The sequence below is a fragment of the Mangifera indica genome, chromosome 11, assembly GCF_011075055.1.
Source record: "Mangifera indica cultivar Alphonso chromosome 11, CATAS_Mindica_2.1, whole genome shotgun sequence".
NCBI classification, from domain to species: domain Eukaryota; kingdom Viridiplantae; phylum Streptophyta; class Magnoliopsida; order Sapindales; family Anacardiaceae; genus Mangifera; species Mangifera indica.
In genome coordinates, this window is record NC_058147.1 from 8,940,825 (window position 1) to 8,963,703 (window position 22,879).

Genomic DNA, 22,879 nt, shown 5'->3' on the forward strand with positions numbered 1-22,879 from the left:
ATGTATTCTTTGTATATTTAACATCAAGTCTTTCAGTACATGCTCTTTATGGGTGGGTTTTTAGATTATTTTTTCATGTGCTGCTTCAATATGAGATTGACGCCAATCAAAATTTAAAAAGATCAAACGAGTTTATAATTTTTGTAGATTTAATCTAAAAAATTTAAACTCAAAAACTTTAAATTCACTTGATCTTATCTAAACACACACACACACACACACACACACACACACACACACACACACATATATATATATATATATATATATATATATATATATATATATCTTGTTTCAAATATTGATATTAAATATTTATATATGTTCTCTTTCTGCAGTGCATAAAAAGAAAGAAATAATACTGTTATCTTTGTTTTGGTTTTTCAAGATTGAAGATAAGGACAATTTAAGTATTTTAATATACAAAATAGTAAAAATATTTATAATATAAAAAATATGATATAAATATATACGTGGACTTAAGTTAGGGTAAAATTTTCAATTTTTCTTTTTTTTTTGTTTTGAAGAAAATATTGTCATTTAGTGAGCAAAATCTGTCAACAGTTTGATAACAGCAAAAGAGATGGTTGAATAATTCACGTATCCAACATGTAAATTTCGAAAACCATAGGCAAAGCAAAGTCACGGCACTGCCTATTCAAAACGGTTACAAATATACGCGTGGGCTTTGGTAAGGTCCATTACTTTTGTAATTTTCCCACTAACTATAAAAAACAGTAATCCGCCATTTTCTCTTTGATCATCTTGTTCCTCAAATTCCACATTCAAAAAACCAGCATGCAATCTGGTGATAATTGAATCCATTAAACAGAAGAATCAGCAAGATGATGAGTGAAGATCTCGGCGTAGAGGCTAAGGAAGCCGCGGTTCGAGAGGTCTCAAAGCTCTTTAATCTTCCCGAGCTTCTGCAGACGATCACCGACCTTAAGGCAGATTACATTGCTCGCCAACAGGTTCTAATGTTAATTTTCGCTTCTTTTTACTTAGTTACACGTTCTTTCATTTACGTTAGAGTCCTAATTCCTTGTTTTTGAAAACAAAATTGTTATCGAATCACATTGAGGAAGTATTTCTTAATTGCGGGGTGATTTCAAGTCCAGTCATAATTCATTGTTTTATTGATATTATAAATGTTGAGAATACAACTCGGATTTTGATGACTGAATGCTGCCTTAGATTTTTTATAACGGAGATGGTGTTTTCTTTTCCATTGATAGGCAAATGATGCGCAACTTAGTACAATGGTGGCGGAGCGGGTACGGTAGCGAAATTTTTTTTCTTCTGTTTGTTGAAGTTGTGGCGATATTATTTTAATGATAGCTTTTGTGTTGTTGTGGGGACAGATTGAACAAGCTCAGACTGGATTGGCTTCACTTTCCTTGACTCAGAATGCTATAACTCAGCTTCGTGAGAACTTCATCTCTATTGAAAAGTACGTTGTGACTATGCTATGAGTTTCTATGTATGTGCATGAACTTTGGGGTAGGTGTGAACATTGTTGGAGTAACTTTCCGTTTGGTGATAACTATGGTAACAGTTGTGTTGTTTGCTTCTGGTAACTCTGTATGAACTGAAAATTATTATGTGCTTTAGTTTTGTTGCTGATGAGGCTTTCTTGTGCATCAGGTACTGTCAAGAATGCCAAAATTTGATCGAAAATCATGATCAGATAAAGCTCCTTAGCAATGCGAGGAATAACTTAAAAACAACTCTGAAGGTTGGTGTGGTATTTGTTTAGTTTTAGGAGCTTGTTAATTGGGGTTACTATTGTGACTTATCAGAACACAAAACAAAATATATAAATCATGATCTTCATTTTTTTTACCTGCATCTTGTGCATTCTAGAGTTCTAGAAGGCTGTTTATAAGTTTGAATTGCAACCTAGTGGGATACTTAGTATATCAGATTTATTGTATTGGACATTGACTGGACTTGGGCACATTTTGATATTTCTAATTGAATTGTTTTCATTAAAGCAGTAAATTAGGAGCACGAAGTTTTGGAGATTATTATATGTTGATATCCTTGTCAAGGTTGCGTGAAATCTATCTAACTTCTGGATTTTTCATAGGATGTTGAAGGTATGATGTCTATATCTGTAGAAGCAGCTGAGGCTAGTAATTCCTTGAGTGATGATAAAGAACTCGTTAACACTTATGAGGTATAGCTAAGCTAATCACCTTTTATCAATGGTTCTTCAAGTTGGAAAAATCTTTTGTATTTACTTTGTTTATGCCTGATGGTTTTCCTACTTATATGCTGAATTTTTCATAGAGGTTAACAGCACTTGATGGTAAAAGGAGATTTGCATTAGCTGCTGCAGCATCTCATGAAAATGAAGTTGGCAGATTAAGGTCTGTATCCTTCTCTAGATCTCATAGTTGAATTCGTAGGAATCTCAAATCAATTGACTGAAAAAAATAAGTAAATTGATAAAGAAAAGCAAGCTTAATATTATCTATCAGTCTATATTAGTTCCTTATGTTATCCATTTCCTGGTATAATATGCGTGGATTAGCTCAATTAATTTGACCTTGACTTCGGAGTTAAGTCAATCCCAGGAAGTTGGTATTTTTGCCCCACTCTTATTACTTGCTGCAGTAGTCAATGTGACACCACTGAAAAAATTAACTATCTTGAAACCTTACAATTTTCATATTTTATTTGACATTATTTGGGGAAAAAAAAAAGTGAACCTAATTGAAGTCATTGGAATCTCTACAGCAGTTTCTTGAAAATTTTATTTTCTTTTTCTTTTAGAGTCATCTTGCAAGATCGAGTTTATATAGATATTTAGAATGGGGATGAAGAGAATGCACAGTATCTCATCTCATACTAACCTGTCCACTCTCACACAGTTTTGTTTCTTGATATCTCTTCCCCAGGGGGGAGGGAAGGTTGTTCTGGGGTGTTTTGTGACCTTGATTTTTGGTTTGGAGTGTAATGCTGTGATCATATTGGACCTTTTCTTTCCTGTTTTACCAGAGAATATTTTGAAGATGTTGATCGAACTTGGGAGACATTTGAGAAGACATTATGGGGTCATATTTCGAACTTCTATAAACTTTCAAAGGACAGGTATATTAATTTGATCTGGATATTTGTGGTTCTGGTTGTTCTTTTGTGCTTAGGATTTTCTTTTTTCTCTTGCTACCACAATGCATACAGTATCTGTTAAGTAATATATCTATCATCCTGCATAAAAAATTTGTGGAAAGGTTAATAAATAATTATAAATTGTTGAGTGAATTTTGAGATTTCACTTTTGGCCATGTCCTTTCATCTGATGCATAGGATCACTAGCCTATGTAACCACAAAAATGTTCTGATGCTCTGAAAATACAGGAGTTGGCAGTTATATTCTACAAAAAGTTGTAGTATGAATCATTGATTATGAGTGGTTTCTTCGGAGCAAATCTATGCCTATTTATGTGAAATCACTATTAATTCTTGCCTCTATCATCTGACCCAAATATTTAATTATTCTTGTTGTAATAATAAATAATACCTAAAATGAAACAGAATAGAAAATTCATATAGAATAAGACTCTGTTGTTTAGCAGAGAATATACAGATAAGGAATATATTTTCTGGTTTCTGGTGCAACATTCGAAAACAATTCAGGAAAAGCTTCTTAGTTAACCAAAATTCAGGTTTCAATTTTGTCAATGTATGGTTTAAAATCTTGTCTGTCATTTTCAGAATGTTTTAGAACCTTGTTTGTTAGTCAGCTTAGGAACTAGTGGCTGTAAGCTCAGTAGTGACCTGAAATATCAAAAAGGTAGTTTTATCTTTGGCTAGATTGTCTTATCAAAAGATTTAAATGGAACTGTTTTATTTGTACCTAGTGTTATCTACACTTTTCTGCTCCTTACTTATGTAAGCTATACATTGATTATACACCTAAACTAACAGAGGTTCACATATGTATATTTATGCTGAGTTTTTTTGTAGAACGTAGAACCATTATTTCTGCAAATCTGCAGTATTCATAATGCTATTGTAACCATGCATTAGAATGCCATTGGATGTGTTGGGATTATTTTGTTGCTCATTTTTTCATTATTTTCTTTATTTTATTTTGCAGCCCACAAACTTTGGTTCGTGCTTTGAGGTGTGTTGCTAGCAAACTTCTAAGCTATTTTTTATGCTTTGCTTATAGTACACTATTGAGTCGTGTATGTCGCTTTTTTTTCTTTTTCTTCTTTTTAGGAAACCTAGTTATCATATTTCCAATGAGTAATTTAGATTTTTTTTTTTAAATCATATAGATATATATCATAAATATGTGAAGCCAAATAAAAGGACTTGAGGAAGATTTACAATTTATGATATTTTGTATGTGCGGGTTGATCCTCAAAATAGAGACATGAGTTGAAATGTGAGAAGTAGGGATAAAAGGCCATAATAGTTGTTCATCAATAACAAATATGTTCATGCATAGTTTGGGTTCAAAATGTTGAAACTATTTGCAAGTCTAAACCATATAATAAATTAGAAAAAAAGGGTATATTTTGGGCCTTAACTGATCACTGTATTTTGGGTGTGTAACATTTCAGTCAAATGACCTGACCCACTATCAAGATATTGTTTTCTTTGGATACATAATCCATTATTTCAAGTTTAGAAAGTTGAAGATGTGATTCATTATATGTTTAGATAGTCTTTATTGAGTTATTGGATTAGGATGATAATTATTGTAATATAGCATTTCCTTTTTTCTTGTTGATTCATTTCCTTTTTTATAGGTTGATTTTCTGTAAATTGACATATGTGTATAAATTCTGTTGGATGAATGAATAAAATGTCCAGAAAAAATCATTCTAACTAGAAACCTTTGTTTCATGGTATTAGAGCCCAGATTTTGAATTTTTTTTTCTTTTAAATCTGTTCACAAGTTTTTAGGATGAGCCTTCTCAATTGTTGTCGGAAACTTGAAGATTTGGCCCATAAACTACTGATTAGGTTATTATTGCTGGAAACTTAAAGATCCATTAAAAAAATTGTTGATCAATCTTCTTCACATCTGTTGCCGCTAAAAAATTGCAGATTTGGTGTTGTTTGAGAGAATATATCAATACAACCCCATAACTTTATGAAAATATTAGATACAACCTCATAGTCCCAAGATAACATAGAGTACAACAAACTTTTACATGACAGATAAGGACAAAAACACCATCAAACCCAACCAAAGATAACCCCTTGAACATGTCCTTTGAACAAGTCACTCTACTTCACTAACTCCTAAATCTGACAAAAATAGCCTAAGGAAAGAAATTGACTTCCCAAAATCCCACGGTTGTTGTGGGTCATATAAGTAGTTGTTAATCTAGAATACTTGATGCAAATTGTTGGATAGTGGATATAAGTGCATCATATGACCGAGTTTATGGTGAGAATAGTAAACTACACCAAGTGTGATGAAAATTTGAAGGCATCAATTGCAAATGGTGAAACATCTTTAGTTGTAGGAAAGGGGAGAATTTCCTTGTCAAACCTCACTTTGAACTTAGTTTTGCATGTTCTAAAGCTAAAGTGCAATCTTTTGTTAGCTAGTAAATTAGCCAAGAATATAAACTTTATAGTGACTTTTTTTCTTCTTATTGTGCGTTTTAGGACTAATCTCTAGGGAGGACAATTGACAAAGCTGAAGGATTGGACAATCTTTATTTTTAATTAATAAGTGAAGCTCACTTAAGGAATAAGTTAGCTTTCTCTAATTCATAGGTAATACTTTCGCATAAATGACTTGGTCACCTTAGTTTTTCATATTTAAAATCACTATATCTGCATTTGTTTATCAGCAAAGAGAATTTTTCATAAATGCTTTTAGGTTTTGCAAACTAAAACATATTTTAGTAGCTAAAGAACTCACAAACTATTTAGTCAATCTTTCTTATACTTTGTTGATGTGATTTGTCTAGGGGTGTTGTAAGATGATTCCAAAATTGTGTGCCTTATTGCTTACAAAGGTTTTTTGCACATTCGGGGAGGTAGAGATGTGATTGTTTTATGGAATTGTGGAATGATGGCAATCCTTTGGGCTATTTGGCTAGAATTTAAAAAAAAAAAAAAAGATGATTTCTTATGAAGCTACTAGGAATGACACTAAATATAGTTAGGCTCATTTTTTTGCTTGGCTTTGAGCGTTCATTCTAATGAGTTGAAGGATATTTCATTCACTTTTCATTAGGGAGTATTGGAGAGTTAGATGATTTTGTTTATTCCCTGTATTTTCGTTTTGTGGCAACTATTTCACTTTCTAGCCTTTTTCTAATACGTTTCTTATTTCCTAGAACAAAAAAATGACGAAAACATCTATTCACCAGTTTGAGGGATAATACTGAACTATATATAACTGTATGATTGGAGTATATATAGGACATTTAATAGTTATATGATTAGAGTATATTTAGAAAATTTGGTAGCATCTGTATATTCTTAATCTATAAGAATATGTTTATTCATATATTAGAGTAGTTGACTAATTTCTTAATTTCCTAATTTATAATCAACTGTGTATATATATTTGTTATATACCATCGTCGTTTTTTCAATGAATAATATCATAAAAAATTCTCCTGAAGTTGTCACATACCATCCACAAAACAAGAAGCATACGTTAACCAAAGTTATGCTTAAGCTAGGTTTTGAATCACTATTCAATAAGTTATGAACGATTGACATCTATTCCCTAGCTTGAGAGGGGGTGTTGGAAAGTCAATATAGTTAATTGAATATTGTCTTATTTTAGGATAGCTTTTTCTCTTTTATTGTAGATTTCTTTTTTCTATTTTTCTTCCTTGTTTGTACTGCATATTCGAGTTTGTGAAGATTCTTACTAGTCTTTTATCCTAGCTTGTTTGTACAAATCCCTTCATTATTTAATAAAATTAACATGATGAAATTCATTCAAAACCAAGAAACCCATATTTCAAGATTCATGCATGTTGATTTTATGGTTCATTTTCACTTTGAATATTACTATCATTGGGCCAATAGATTGCAATAGTTTGCGGTTTTACGCTTAATCGGTCAAAATACCTGTATAATATTTTTACTTAAAATTTGCTTTTCACGTTCTAGGGTTGTTGAAATGCAAGAGATTCTTGATCAACAAATTGCTGAGGAAGCTGCTGAAGCTGAGGGAGGGGATGTGATGGCAACAATTGCAAATCCTCGCAGAACTGCCAAGTATTCAGCTCTATGTTTGTTTTTATGCTTTTTTTTTTTTTCCAAAATTATGGAGCATTGTTTTGGTTCCGTTGGTTTATCTTGCATTCAGACTCATCACATTGCTCCTTTAGTCTTAAGTTATATACCAATGCATCTTGAGTTAGTAACTGTTCTCTGATGGGCTGCAGCAAAACAGCTTCTTCCAGGAACCTGACAAAGCAGAAGTTAAAGGTTCAAGGTAAAGGCTACAAGGATAAATGCTATGAGCAAATAACCAAGACAGTTGAAGAACGATTCAATAAACTTCTTAAACAGGTTATCTTTTTGTTATCAATAAGTGTTACAACTACAGAATGACAAAGGATAATGTCTTTGGTTCTTTGTGAGATACATCCTAAATTTAATCTGTTGCACCAGTTTGTTTTTGTAGACCTAAAAGCAGCTGTGGAGGAAGCACGAACGGTATGCACTTCCAATGTCTAATTTTGTAATGGTTGATATATTTCAGTACAAGGAGTAGAAATCAATATTACTACTCCTCCTCTTCTCCCCCCTCAACACCCCCCCCCCCCCCCCCTTCTCTCTTTCTCCCCTTCCTCTATTTCCCTCTATGGAATGCATAGGTTTCTTTTGTTTGGTTTTTTTCCTTCCAGTTTGCTGCTTAAGTAGAAAATTAAAAAAAAATGGAGTGCCTCATTCAGGAGTTTTTCTCCTCTTTGTAGAAACAAGGTCTTCTCTTTTATATTAAATTTTTTTCTTCAATTTCTGTTAAAAAAAGTTTATAACTTTGACCCACAGGAAAGCTGGTGGCATTCAAAACTGAAGGATAACATATAGCATGCAACATACAACTTGGATAACTAAATTTTAAAGTCTACAATGTGGAAAATTATGATATTTCAAATCATAATAATACATTCAATGCAATTTAAGCAAATAATTGTCAGTGCAACAAATATCCTTAGAAAGCTATTATTATCTAGACATTTTTGCTTTGCGTATATGCTTGCACTTATCGGGGATGAAGGTGACCATGTGAAATCAGTGAAAGTCAATGAAAGTTAGAAGATATGGAGACAGAATGTGCATAGTCTCAAAGGATAATCTGAAAAGACAACTAGGGGTGCTATTGCTCTCTGTTATGGCATTATGTTAAAGAAAATGAGGTTAATTCTGTATAGCTGCTAATAGGTCCTGCAATAATAGCACATTGGTGGGTTGGGTTTCTGCGATTACTTTCCTGTGTGCATTGAGAGGAAAGGAATAGAAGCCATATACTGTAGTTATGAAGACTGTCTTCATCTTGTGTAGAAGTCATTTTGAAAGGAACAACCTGGAGGATCTTTGATCAAAAGAAAGCTCGAAGTTTTGTTTCTTGTTGACTGTTTTGTGTTAAAATAAAAACCAAAAATATATATATAATTAAGATTGACAAAAGTTTGTGGTTCATTATTCTCTTGTATTTGTTACATGGAAATTTGGGTTATAGTTCAATTAGCTGAAAAATGAGCATGTCTGTAGGATGTTTTGCGATATTTTCTCTTAACTTGACCATTTAGTGGTAGTGCTGTCCCCAATCTTTTTTCTTTGGAGTCAAAAGAGTAAATTTTCTTTCTTTCCCTAATTTTAAGAACTTAGTCCAATGGTCCATAGCATAATTGTGTTTAGAATAAGATAAGTTTTTGTCAAAACTACTTTGATTTATCTTAGTTTATTGTTCTCTTGTGCTATAATATTTTCTGGTCGTGTAATATGGAGATAAATATTAGAGATCTTATTTCTCGAGGAACCAGAAAGTTGGTAATTTTAATGCAAGAATTTTACCTGGACTTGCTAATATATTTGGTCAAGGAAAGTAAAATTGAAGCACAGCCTCTCTTTCTCTCTCTATCTGTCTACATATTTGTCATTCTCTTATGTCTCATGAACCGTTGAAGCAACAAGGAATGTCTATCATTGAGGCAATTGCATTTTTATTCTTGTAATATGACTACTGTTTCTTTCCTTAAAATAAAAAATTATCTGTATTTGTATTTAGGTGAGTTCTAAGACACTTTTTTTTTTTTTTAAACATGGTAATGTTGATAACTGAATATCCAACTCTTTCAATTTTATTGCCATACTTTTGAATTTTTGTTGCTTTTTATAATGCTCTCAAGTTTTTGACATATAGATAGGAGAAGAGCTTGGAGATATATATGATTATGTGGCCCCATGTTTTCCTCCAAGGTTTGTCCTACATAGATCTGCTTGTTTCTGACTTTTCTTGTATTTATGACAAGCTGAAAGCTTTTATATCTTGGAAGTGATTTTTGTATAAGTTGCTCCATATATTCATAGTTTTGGCTGTGTAGGTGCATGTGTTCATAGTTGACAGAGTTCACACTAAAGCTTACATATGCACATGAACATGTGTTCCATTATTGATCATGGATGGCACCAAAGATAATCTTCCTTGGAAGTGATGCATTCCTTCTGATTCCATCTTTCATGTTGACAGATATGAAATTTTCCAGCTAATGGTAAACTTGTATACTGAGAGATTTATTCAGATGCTGAGGTTGCTTGGTGACAGGGCAACTGAACTGACTAATATAGAGATTTTAAAGGTAAGTTTGCCTGGATCTTTATTGGATTCAGTTTCAAGCATGTCTTCAACTGCAAGTGCAAATTTGTAATTGACTGAGAATTGGCAGGTGTAATATGCCTTTTAATGGAAACTTTGATCGTTTGCCATGTTTATTGGTAGTTTCTTGACTTAGCACAACCATAAATATGGGCAGCTTTCATTTAAGGTTATTAAATCTAATTTTGGACCCCTGGTGCAACATGAAGCAAATTTTTAATGGCTGGAGAAATAAAACTTCATATACCATTAAATTTAGCTATGTTGTCAATATAAAAATCAGATTCATTTGTATATTGCAATTATGACCTGTTGAATGATATTGTTCTCGACATATCTGTTGTACTGCTCTATAGCAAGTAATTATCACATTGCTACATGCAGTTTGAATGCAAGGCAACTTTAACAGAACTATAGTTGGAAAGTAGTTTAGTATTTTATCTTAGACTTGATTTCTCTTTTAACTTTTCATTTACTGTATGCTTTTTATGTGCCACAATGTTTTTTTCTTACAAGATGAGTTTTGTTCTTCATTGTTGAAATTTTCCTTAATATCTTCTTCTTCCTTATTCACTGTAGCATAATTTCAACAGTTTATGATCTTTATTACTTGAAACTAGGTGACTGGCTGGATAGTTGAATACCAAGATAATTTAATTGGCCTTGGGGTTGATGAGTCTCTTGCTCAAGTTTGTTCTGAGTGTGGTGCCATGGATCCCCTGATGAATTCATACGTTGAGAGAATGCAAGCTACAACAAAAGTAAGGATATATCACTATTAAGCTAAATGTGCTATTGTTTGGTAAAGTGTAAATCCAGCTTCATTTACTTCTCATATTTAACTCAACTTTTTCCTTGTTCTATTTTCTAGAAATGGTACTTAAATATCCTTGAGGCTGATAAAAAACAGATTCCAAAGAGAACTGATGATGGAAAGCTATATACTCCAGCTGCTGTTGATTTGTTCAGAATCCTTGGGGAACAAGTGCAAATTGTTAGGGATAATAGCACTGATGTTATGCTGTACAGGATTGCTTTGGCCATAATTCAGGTAAATTCCATCAATTTGTATAGATATTACTTTGTTTTATCAATTGTAATATATTCATGGAGTCCAAACAAGTTCATATACAATATTAGAATCTTCATACAACAAATGAAATATAACTTGCACAGGTGACACAGCAGTGTCAAGTATAATTTTGATGTGATTTCATTCCTGTACCAACCAACTCTGTAGCTTTGCTCGTTGATACAAGTATACTTGTGTTGTCATCGTATGGTACTACGGACAAGTGAATATTTACAGTCGTTTCATTTTAGAGAACATTAATATTGATATTCATCATCTCATGTTGATGGCAGTAGGGCACATGTCTACTTTCTCTCTTATTATAGTTTTGTTTTTTAATTTAATTTCTCTAGAAATTGAACTCCACATTGCCGATACTTTTGCCATGCCTGCAATACGTTTCTCTTTCTTCCTCTACCTCTCTCTCTGCCTTTTTATTTATTTATTTTTTTGGCATTTTAATTTCTTTATAAACTCTTTTGCTATCTGCTTCTTCAGGTAATGATTGATTTTCAAGCTGCTCAACGAGAGAGAATTGCAGAACCTCTTTCTGAACATGACCTAGAACCTTCATGTGCAATGGTTTGTGAAATTAGGTGTTATTTTGTGTTAACATCCATTTGTGTTGAAGTCTTACTAATCAATTTCTTTGGTATGCTATTATTGTTGTATATAGATAAACAACAATTTGCGCTGCCATAACCTTGCGATGGAGCTGAGTACAAGCATTATAGAAGCTCTTCCAACAAACTATGCTGAGCAGGTATTGCTGCATGCATCAAAGTACTGCTTTCTATATTTCCCTTCTCATTTTTTGGTTCTGAATTGAAGTGTTGAATAAAGCTGCCTTTTAAACTTCCTATATGTTTTTTTTTTTGTGGCATTTAAATGGATCACTTACTGCCTGTTTATCTCTCTGTTTGCATTTTTCATTTGTGAGAATTAGTTTGATTTTCTCATATGAACTTTTCTTGCAACAATCATATTTGAATGATGATCCTAGTTCTACTTTATTAAATGTTTTTGCTGTGTTTCAAATTTTTGTATCGAGCTGAGTAGGCATACCAAATTTTGTGAATCCTAATTGCATTTTGAATTGAGCAATATTTCAATGATGCAGAGAATTAATGTTATTGTAGCCCTTTTTTTGCCCTCTCATTTGATGCGTATTCTAAGATGTATTCAGTGTTTTGTTAATTTTGGCATGACTGCAGACTAAATGGTCAACTTCACGAAAAAAAAAGTTCCTTTTTTTTTTTAATTTTGCTTTAAATTTGATCACAAAAGTTTTGTATTTCTGCCATTGATTTATGAATGTTTTAGAACTCATTAATTTGAGTGATGATAGTTCCATTTTCAGCAATGCCATTTTATGCATTCAGGCCCCTCTATAGCTCTGAATTTATTTATTGGAGCTTGAAGCTAACATATTCAAATACTAGATATCAGCCCATAAACTTTTTTTTTCTTCTTCTAAAATTTTTTTCCTTTTGTTTCTTTTGCAGATTAATTTTGAAGACACTTGCAAAGGTTTTCTAGAAGTTGCAAAGGTATTTGAAACTAAATTTTTATCTTGCACTTTGAACAAATTTGAAGAGAATGAATTTTTATTGATACCTTACTATTACAGAGATACATACATATATACAGATTAGGAATTCTAGATTAGGAAAGCAAGAATTATTTGATTTTTATAATTAAGTCCCTATAATCAAACTCTACCATAATCAATCTACACCTATATGGTAATATATATATTTAATTTACACATTTTGTAACAGTCCCCCTCAAGTTGAGATATAGATGTTAATCATGTCCAGCTTGTTACAAATATAATCAACCCAAACTCTATTTATAGTCTTAGTAAAAATATCTCGTCGTTGTTCTCCAATTTCACATATCTTGTAAAAATTAAATTTTGTTATATTTTCTCACGAACGAAATGGTAGTCAATTTCAATATGCTTAGTTCATTCATGAAACACAAGATTAAAAGTAATATGAAGAGCAGTTTGGTTATCACATCACAATTGTGCTGGGAATGAAATCTTGAAAATCAACTTCAGTCAAAAATTGATATATCCATATTATTTCACACAAAGGTTGTACCATAGCTCTATATTCTAATTCCGCACTAAATCAGGACACAACATTTTTCTTCTTTCTCCTCCATGACACCAAATTTCCTCTAACAAAGACACAGTAACCCATAGTAGATCTTTTATCTATCTTAGAACCTATCCAGTCTGCATCCAAAAAACATTCAATGTAAGTATGCCCATGATTTCCATATAGTATACCATGCCCAAAAGCTCCCTTCAAATAGCATCAAATCTGTTTTAAAACTACCCAAGGATTTACTGTTGGAGAAAACATGAATTGACTTACAACACTGACAGAATATGCAACAGTAGGACGAGTCATTGTAAGATAATTCAACTTTTCAATCAGTCTTTTATATTTCTCAGGGTTTTTCAATAATTCACTATCTTTTGTAAGTTGCAAATTAGGACTCATTGGGGCAGTATATGGTTTAGCTCCCATTTTTCCTATCTCAATCAATAAGTTGAACACATATTTCCTTTAAGATAGGAAAATGTCTTTCTTACTCCTTGTCACTTTAATACTCATGAAATATTTCAACACTCTTAAATCTTTTGTTTGAAATTGAATGTGAAGAAAGAATTTAAAAAAGGAAATTCTCATAGAATCACTCCCAATGATGACAATGTCATAAACACACAAAACTAAAAGAATACTACTAGCTTCAGAGCTAAAAGAACAAGCACGAAATACAAAACTTTTGAACTGAGTGATATCTAGTATTCAAATACATCAACTAGAAGAATACTCTCAAAGTCCAAAGATGCAATAAAGGAACAAGAAGAAGAGGACAAGTGATCATAAGAAACAAATGAAGAAATAGGGTAAGTACACTGGTGTTTACCTTTTCGAAAAGCAATAGGAAGATCATTATCACTTGAGATTGAATCTGACGACAAAGAGATCGATTCAAGACATGTATCAGAAGGTTATTAACATGTGGAATAGACCTGGATAATAGGTGGCCTAATAGGTGTAGGATCAGCAGATGGAGAAACCTCTGGATAACTAAAAAACCTAGTAGGTGTGGGTTCAGCAGGTGGAGAAACCTTTGGAGAACTAGAAGATGTAACAGTATATACTAACAAATCATCATCCTCCCCCTAAATGGAATAGGTAGGAGAAACAGAGAAGAAAAGAGTATTCTCCAAGAAGGTAACATTAGCTGACACAAGATATTGGTTAAGAGTAGGACAAAAACACCTATACCCTTTTTGAAGACGAGAGTAACCAAGAAAAACACATTTTAAATATTTTAGATCTAATTTTGTGACATAAGAACAAATATCACGAAGAAACAAGTACTACGAAATATCCTAGATTCAATAGAAACCAGAGATTTATTTGGAAAGAGAACACTATAAAGAGTCTGACCTTGAAGAAGAGATGAAGACATGCAGTTAATCAAAAAACAAGATTTGGAAACTACATCAGTCCAAAACTATTAGAGAACTTGCGTTTGAAATAAGAGTACTTGAGCTGTCTCAAGAAGGTGTCTATTTTTTCTTTCGACTACTCCATTGTGAGATGGTATGATAGCATAAGAAGATTGATAAAGAATGCTATTTTGAATCATGCATGACTAAAAAGATTCGAGAAAATATTTTTTAGCATTATCACTTTGTAATGTATGTACAAAAACATTAAATTGTTTTTTATTATAACACAAAAATGAGAAAACACTTCAGAATGATTTTTCATTAAATAAACCCAAATCATATAAGAATAATCATCAACAAAAGTAACAAAATATTTAAACTCAATTTTAGACATAATAGGACAAGGACCTCAAACGTCTGAATGAACTAACTTAAAATGAAAACTAGCTCATTTATCGACTCTAGAACCTAAAGACAGACGATGATGTTTGAAAAATTGACACGATTCATAATCTAATGAAGATACATGACCAAATTGAGGACATAGTTTCCTTAACAAAGATAGAGAAGGATATCCCAACTGATAATGTGTTTCAAATGGAGTTAAGACACTAAAACAAGCAATGGATCTTGGCATCTGCATATTAAGGATGTATAGGCCCCCAAATTCATATCTTCTACCAATAATCTGCCTTTTTATAAGATCCTAAAATAGACAATGATTAGGAAAAAATAAGACACAACAATTAAAGACACGAGTGAATTTATCCATAGAAATTAAATTGAAAGAAAACTTTGGTAGACTCTAGACAGATGATAGAGAAATTAATGGAGTTGGATCAACAGTGCCAAAACCAAAAACACACGATATTGATCCATCTGCTAAAGTGACACTAGAAAGAGATGCATGGGACTAAAAAGTAGAAAAAAGACTGGGATTACCTATCATATAATCTGTGACACCAAAATCAATGACCCATTTGGATGATGAGTAAATAAGACGTGTTTGGTTTACCTGACTTAGCAATGACAATGATAAAAGTAGATGAAGACTCCAATGATTCCTGGTACTAAGAGAATTTAGCAAATTCATCTGCAGAAATCATAATGGTCTTCTCAGATGATGAATTGGTTGTAGTGTTAGTGGTTGCAATATGTGTTGACTGGTATTTTTGAGCTCAATTCTGCAATTTTCTACAAATGCACTTTGTATGTCCTGGCTCATGATAGTAATAGTATACAATCCCTCCTGAATTCTGACTTCTGACTCCTATTATCAAGAACTTTGTCACAATTGTTGGTTCCCCCTCCTTGATTACCATTCCTATTATATAAACGTCTAATTTCATATGTACTACTTCAACTAACAAGAGCACTATTGGACTGAAATTATGGGGTGCTTTCTGTGCGAAACACCCTAGTAAATATGTTATCCAAAGATAAAATCTCAAAACTAGAGAGTATTTGAGATTTAACAGTTTCAAACTCAGGAGAAAGACTAACTAGGAAACTCACGATAGCCATCTGCTCTTGTTAAACTTTCACAGCAGGACTAAATGGTAATAGAATATTGAGTTCTTCATAAGTTTTTTTTAAAATCCATAAAATAAGATATGATAGACCTATCTTGTTTTTTTACACAATGAAAAGCTTTGCACACCTTGTACATACGAGAAATATTCCCTTTCCCAAAATAAAAAAAATCTAGATATTTCATCAGGTCTTTAACATATTCACAGGGATTAATCAAACTAATTACCTCAAATTCACAGTGATAAATCAAACTAATTACCTTACTGTTGATGGAATTTCGTATCTACAAGAACAACTGGGCATCATCTCTCTACCATGTCTATCTAGTACCATGTGTAGGAGGGTTTTTTGTAAGGTAATCATCCTTCTCGAGGCTTAGCAATAAAAATCGAATTGTCTTACGTTAATCTAGATAATTGGAACCATTAAACTTGTGTTTCATGATTTTTGACATCATAGAAACTACATCAGTCATAGTTGTAGACTTATTATTAGCCATAATAGTACCCAAAACAACCAGAGATAAGAAAAATGCAAGAAAGTGTCTGACCAAGTGTTTGTTTTAGCAACATAGCACAAATATGTGTTGTACAAAGAGAGGCGACACCAAAAAAGGTGACTAGAGTCTGAACAGGAGGGAAAAGCCAATGAAAGTGACTATTTTGATGACTATGATGGCGTGTGAAACGACGATGGGCTTTTGGGGTTTTGATCATCAGCGTTTTCTGAGTACGCTGGTACCGGTGGTGAGATGTCACACTCGTCGGAGACAGAGATCAGTGAAGGAAGCTGTCAAAGGAATAAGTGGCACGTACAGATGACGCATTGGTCCTCTAGTGATCAAATTCTAAGGAATGGCTGGTCTTCGGGGGGCGCTCCTTCCTAGACCAACAGTGAGATGTAACAATCACTCTACAAGGTTGACCCAAGGATTGACAATAATTTGCTCTCTAGGGCAAGAAGAAAAAAAAGCCAGTAGATTTGCTCACTAAGGCAAAGATGGCAATAATACCATGAACAAATTTGAAGAGAAAGAATTTTTATTGATATATTACTATTACAAAGATGCATGCATATATACATATTAGGAATCTTAGATTAGGAAAGCATAATTATTTGATTCCTATAATTAAATCCCTATATCAAGCTCTACCACAATCAATATACACTTATATGGTAATATACACATTCAATTTACATATTCTGTAACACACTTTTTCCTATGTATGGTGATAAGGATGATTAACTTATATGCCTTATCAAATATTCCAACTTCCATATTATTTAATTGATAGCTTATTACAGTCAAATTTTAAATTATTTGTGCATCTCAATTTTTTTGCTCTCCAGTTTTTTATGGTCACTTTTTGGAGTATTACTTTGTTTAAGATCGTAGAAACTGTCTTGGGGCTTTAATCATATCATAATGATTAACTTGATGGACATTGTGTATGTTATAAGAAAATTTGGAACTCATAATGAAATAACTCTTGATTGTAGGAAGTTGTGCTCCTAACTGTGGCTTTTGTCATGGATGATCCTGGGGTGCAAGGGTTAATTTCCAAGCTTTTTCACAGTGGTAAAATATTTTTTTGGTTACTACTTACATGTGCTCCTTGTTGTGGTTGTTGAGATATCGGTTCTATTTATTTTGACAACTTTTTGGAATTAGTCTTCCTCCTAATTGTGCCAATTACTTGTCCCAAACTGTTAATATTCACTTATATATAGTATGATTTATATATTTGTCTAACTACTGCCCTGTGCACTCAAGTAGTATGTTATGCTGAAAACATCCTTCCCTTGTTTGTTTATGATGTTTTGTAATCAGTTGCCCAGTTTCCTTGTCATGCCTATTAAACATTGTGCAATGGCAAGCAACTGACTACCTTCTAATACAGTTTCATCCTAATGTGCCATTTATTGATTTGAGATTCACCCTAGGAAGTTTGCATTGCATTCTCCTTGTAACTGCTACTAGATGGATGTTCCATTTAATCTTTTGGAGTGATGCAACCTCTAAAATTTTGGTGCCTGACAAAGTACTAGATTTTGTTCCTATGGAAGAACTTGCAGGTGGGTGGATGATCCACCCACCTCATGACAAGTTGAAAGATAAGGGTGGTAACTGCACCCGTTCCTACAGAGACCAAGCTTTATCCTGGAAATATAAGATGCTTTCAGGTCTTCACAAAACTTGGATTGGCATGCTCTATAAAACACAGAATAGTAAATTATCATCATGTGGAACAAGTTTTGGTCTGTAGAAATTCACAAATTTGAAATATTGTTGAGAATATAAAGTTGGGTTGTTGATCTATGTTCTCTGTAAACGTGAGTATTTATGAAATTCAAAGTCAAAATAATCGAATTTTCAATTAACTTCATAGCTGATAAAAAATTACAGCTGCCTTCCTGAAACTATTAACTGTTTGGCAAAGTACCTCACCCCAATTCAAGATCTGATGGTATTTGCTTGGTCAATTTAGTACTAGAGCATATATCTACTATTTATTTTATTCTGTTACAACTTCCTGATGTATATCATTTGAAATTATATTGTATTAATGGATGAACTTCCGGTTACTTTAGATTTTTATTACAACACCTTCTACATCTGAGTTATTATTTAGTTTGTAAACCTTTCAATTGTTTCAGAATGGTATGAAGATAATGTTACTAGGTTCCTACTTCCAACGTTCGGTGACTATTTTTCAGATGTGATGACGTAAGTTCTCTTTTTTTTCAAACTTGGGTAACCTTGGTATCCAAGCATTCTCTGTTTTTCTTGCATCCACAGATAAAATCAGACACATTTTTTTTATACCTTTCTCTTATTCATCGAAATATTGATTTCCAAAGTGGGTGTGAACACAAAGGCTTTGTCTTCTATTTTTTAGGCCCCTTCTTGAACATTGATGTGAAATAACTGATGTGAGGATTGTTATCATCTTTAAATAGGAAATAATTGCTATGGTTTAATTTAGAGAATCACTTTTGTGTCAAGATATGGCATATTGTTGAGTTAGTTGGAACGAGCTTTTTGTTTTTGGGTGGGATATGGGTTGCTTTCATTTCTCTTGGGAAAATATTTTTTGTTGTGTACTTGTGCTAAAAGAAAGTTAGCTAGGTGGTATTCTTTGTTGACAAGTTATTTTTGTTTCCTACAATGTATTTATATTTAGGGGGTTTTTTCTGATGTAAGAACATACAAGTACAATGAGAGCAATCTTTAGGTTTAGTAAATGTAGTTTTATAGAAATTTGGGATTGACAGCTATGCCGAAAATTAATTTCTTTTTGCTTGTTTTAGTTATTTTTCATGTTGAAAGAGAATGGTTCATCTCTCCATTGACACAGGAGGTTTAGTAAGGGTGGGGTTTGAAGCCTGAGTTTTATGAGATAAACTTCTGTGTTTTTCCTTGTACCTGTGAATATCTTGAAGTAAAGAATAGCATTTCGCTCCATGAACATGGTAAAAGTTTGTCAACCGACAAAAATCTTGCACACTTCTGTTTATATATATATATATATATATATATATATATATATATATATATATATATCTTTTCTTTTTAATTTTGTTTTATTTACTTGTTCTGTGAATGGATGTTTGCAAATTGAACTTGGGTGTTAAGTTTCCTTTATTGTGACTTGAAATACAATCTGGCATTGATTTTCTTAATATTTGCTTTCAACCATGTTTAGTGTCATCCAGTTTCAATTCTCAGTTTTTGCAATGGGAGCATTATTAGATTTCATACTCAGGAAAAAGAAGGTTGAAGGATATGGCCAGTTCTATGAGTCTAATTAAATAGATTTAAGGGGATTGATGTGTTTACATATAGTTATTGTTATTATTATTATTTTTTTTTTTAGTGTCTTTAGTTGGAGGTGGAAAAGTTATTTCTTATTGGTTTAATGTTATGTAATTAAAGGTTCATCGAAGAGAGATCATTTAAGAGATTTGTTGAAGGTGTCTTGGAGGAATTAGTGGTTGCTTATGTTGATCGTCTTTTAACACAGGTTTTTTCCTTTTCGGGCATAAAAACGTTGACCATACCTCTTTCTCTCCTGTTGGACTTACTTTTGTTGTATGATGTTATCTGTTTCCATAAATAAATTTCTCTTCAATGCCTTATTTTCTAGAAAGACTACATCAAGGAGGAAACAATTGAACGGATGAGACTTGATGAAGAGAGTATTACAGAATTCTTTGCGGAGTATATAAATTTAAATGTAAGTTTTCTCAAGTAGTATACTCTTGACATATATTTGCCAGTTTATTACTGGTTCAGTGCATTTTGTCAATTTAATTCTATAGGTTCATTAACTGTTGTCACTTTGGCTTTGCTTCAGAAGGTTGAAAACAAAGTTAGGGCACTGAGTGATTTGAGAGAACTTGCTTCAGCAGAGAGCGTGGACACTTTTACACTCATTTACACGAATCTTCTTCAACATCAGCCTGACTGTCCGGTAAACAATCATGAACACAGCTGTTGTGCTGGTTATTCTTTTAATCTCATGTTGTAATTTTTGACATTCTATTTTCACCTCAACTATTTATATAAATTTTTTCACTTCCTAAATTGGTGGTAGACTAAAACAGTAGGTTGATGTCTCTGTATTCTTCCAGCATACCGTCTGTATGTCTCTTGAATTTCCTGAAGGTTTCTCCCATGAACTTTATGAATAAGTATTATCCATATCTCTGTAATTGCAGCCAGAGGTTGTGGAGAAGCTTGTTGCACTTCGGGAGGGTATACCACGGAAGGATGCAAAGGAGGTATATGTAGTACTAAAAGCATTTTCTAATCCATCATTTCTAGGATAATAACCATAAGTTGTATAATGAATTTCAATATTTGGTTTCTAAAATCCAATTTGATTTTGTGTCATTGGTTTATATTAATATTCACTCGTGCAAATGGTCTGCAAACAAATTTCTTACTGATGTATTGTCAAACAGGTTGTGCAAGAGTGTAGAGAAATCTATGAGAATTCTCTTGTTAATGGAAAGCCACCAAAGATAGGCTTCATCTTCTCAAAGTTGAAGGCCTTATCAGGTTCCAAATCTACTCTGTGGCTGAAGTTGTAATTCAATGCTGACTACAGGTAAATTGTTGTAAATATTTACCTTCGTTTTGTGTTTTTTTTTTTTTTGGCAGTTGCTATTATTGTTCCCTTTGCAACTTCTATGTATAGTTTTAACTTTAACTTGATTAATTTGATGAAAGATTGAAGTGCATTACTTTAATATATGCTTTTTCTGGATCCTAATGAGCATGTTTTTTGTGCATGTTATCACAATACAACCCGCCAATGAAAGCTTGCCACATCAGAAAGTGTAAAACACACTTATTTTCTCATGAACTCCTGGCATTTCATGATGCGCAATAATATTGATAAAATGCTTATTTGCTGCTCCGATCATGTAGGGACTTTCTTTTGCCTATTGAAACCATCTTTAAAATTTCTCCAAAAGAATTAATGTAGGAAATTCTGAATTTAGTAATCATATAGTTCCTAATTACTAATCTTTTTGCATCTGTAAATTTTAAAATTCAATTCCTCAAGTTTGAAGTGGCACAAAATTTGTGTGTATGGTCTTAAATTTTGAAATTGAAATAGAGAATTAAGAGCAAAACAGGTAGCAATAATATATGACTGATTTCATTATTTTTCGCACTATGCTCTCCCTAATTTAAGGGACATATCCAAATCAAAAGAGCCATTACACAAACATAATCTAATACTTAATTCTATCCTCTTTACCTGCACCACTTGACTAAATACTATATTTAATCCCTAATTTAATAAACATTGCCTTTGCCCACTTGTATATATAAACTCAAACTCCTTTCTTTTAGTTCCTCAGCCACTTTCAAGTCCTCAAGACTTGAAGGTTTTGTAATGGAAAACTTCCTTCCATTGCTCTACAGGAACCCTAAGAGAACTTCGAGACAGTCAAGCCGATACCTTGGAGTGCGGCGGAGGCCGTGGGGGAGATATGCTACTGAGATCAGAAACCGTTATATGAAAGAGAGGCACTGGCTTGGTACATTTGACACTGCTGAAGAAGCTGCAATAGCTTATGATATTTCTTCCATCTCTTTTAGTAGCATAGAGAATGCTTGGACAAACTTTTACTACCGTTTTTATCGTTTCCGACACCCCCTCCACCACCACGTCCAACACCAGCATTGAAAGAGGGTGATCAATTTTGTATGGAGAGCGTGAGTCCAATGGAGAATGATGATGAATCTCTTGTTATTGCTTCTATCTTGCAGAGTTTTTGCCAGTCTGCCAGCAATTCCTTCTGTCCCTAAACAGCAATTATTAATTAATATATGCTCTTTAATCTATTAAAGCTTTGTTAACATCTAATTAACACTATCAGCATAGCACTTCTTTGTCCTTTCTTCTTGATATTATTTCACTCTCTATATAATTTTTTTGTGTCTTCTTTGGAGAGAATCCGATTCAATTGTGCTCAAGAAAATAGAAGGTGGTGGCTTTGTCTTCAACTTAGGCAGAGTACAAAGCCTTGGGTCAAGTCTCCACAAAACTGGCCTGGGTTAGAAGTTTGTTGAAAAAAATAAAGGTATAGTGGATCAATAAACCCATGGTCTGGTGTGTCAATCAAGGAGCAAGGTCATTGGCCTCAAATCCCATGTTTCATGGAAGAACCAAGCACATCGAATTGGATGTGCACTTTATAAAAGAACAAGTGGCTACAAAAAATTTATCAGTGTTGTTTGTAACTTCTGAATTTCAGGTAGTAGATTTATTAATTAAAGCTTTATCAGAAAATCGTTTTTGTATTTTGAGAAACAAGTTAAGTTTGGTTGCTTACAAACAATTGTCTGAGAAAGAAAGATTGAAGATAGAACAGAGGAAGTAAAGGAAGAAGAGCAGGTTCAAAATATTGAAACTTTGGCCTGTTAACTGACAGACAAGTTGAAGGA

General features: G+C 32.9%; 2 protein-coding genes across 5 annotated transcripts; both read left to right on the top strand.

Moving 5' to 3' along the window:
* Positions 1–698: 698 nt before the first annotated feature.
* Positions 699–22,276, top strand: LOC123230028 (exocyst complex component SEC6-like). 4 transcript variants are annotated; one of them, XM_044656123.1, is made up of 26 exons: positions 704–974; positions 1,239–1,277; positions 1,365–1,453; positions 1,648–1,738; positions 2,093–2,182; positions 2,296–2,375; positions 3,007–3,099; positions 4,109–4,135; positions 7,111–7,218; positions 7,389–7,515; positions 7,618–7,662; positions 9,374–9,429; positions 9,701–9,809; positions 10,447–10,587; positions 10,698–10,877; positions 11,397–11,480; positions 11,575–11,661; positions 12,404–12,448; positions 17,413–17,491; positions 18,571–18,640; positions 19,850–19,937; positions 20,061–20,150; positions 20,271–20,387; positions 20,635–20,697; positions 20,881–21,026; positions 21,854–22,276. In XM_044656123.1, the coding sequence occupies exons 1-25, from the start codon at positions 846–848 to the stop codon at positions 21,007–21,009; spliced, it is 2,256 nt and encodes a 751-aa protein (XP_044512058.1). In that variant the 5' UTR covers positions 704–845; the 3' UTR covers positions 21,010–21,026; positions 21,854–22,276. The 4 variants fall into 4 exon arrangements, 3 of the variants coding, with proteins under 3 accessions (XP_044512058.1, XP_044512057.1, XP_044512056.1); XM_044656122.1 differs by lacking the exon at positions 21,854–22,276 and adding an exon at positions 21,241–21,450; XM_044656121.1 differs by lacking the exon at positions 21,854–22,276 and having other exon boundaries at positions 20,881–21,188.
* LOC123230030 (ethylene-responsive transcription factor ERF088-like) lies at positions 21,556–22,332 on the top strand. The gene is given in 2 exon segments (XM_044656124.1): positions 21,556–22,068; positions 22,071–22,332. Coding segments are annotated over 2 exon segments (414 nt in total). The 5' UTR covers positions 21,556–21,824; the 3' UTR covers positions 22,241–22,332.
* Positions 22,333–22,879: the final 547 nt, after the last annotated feature.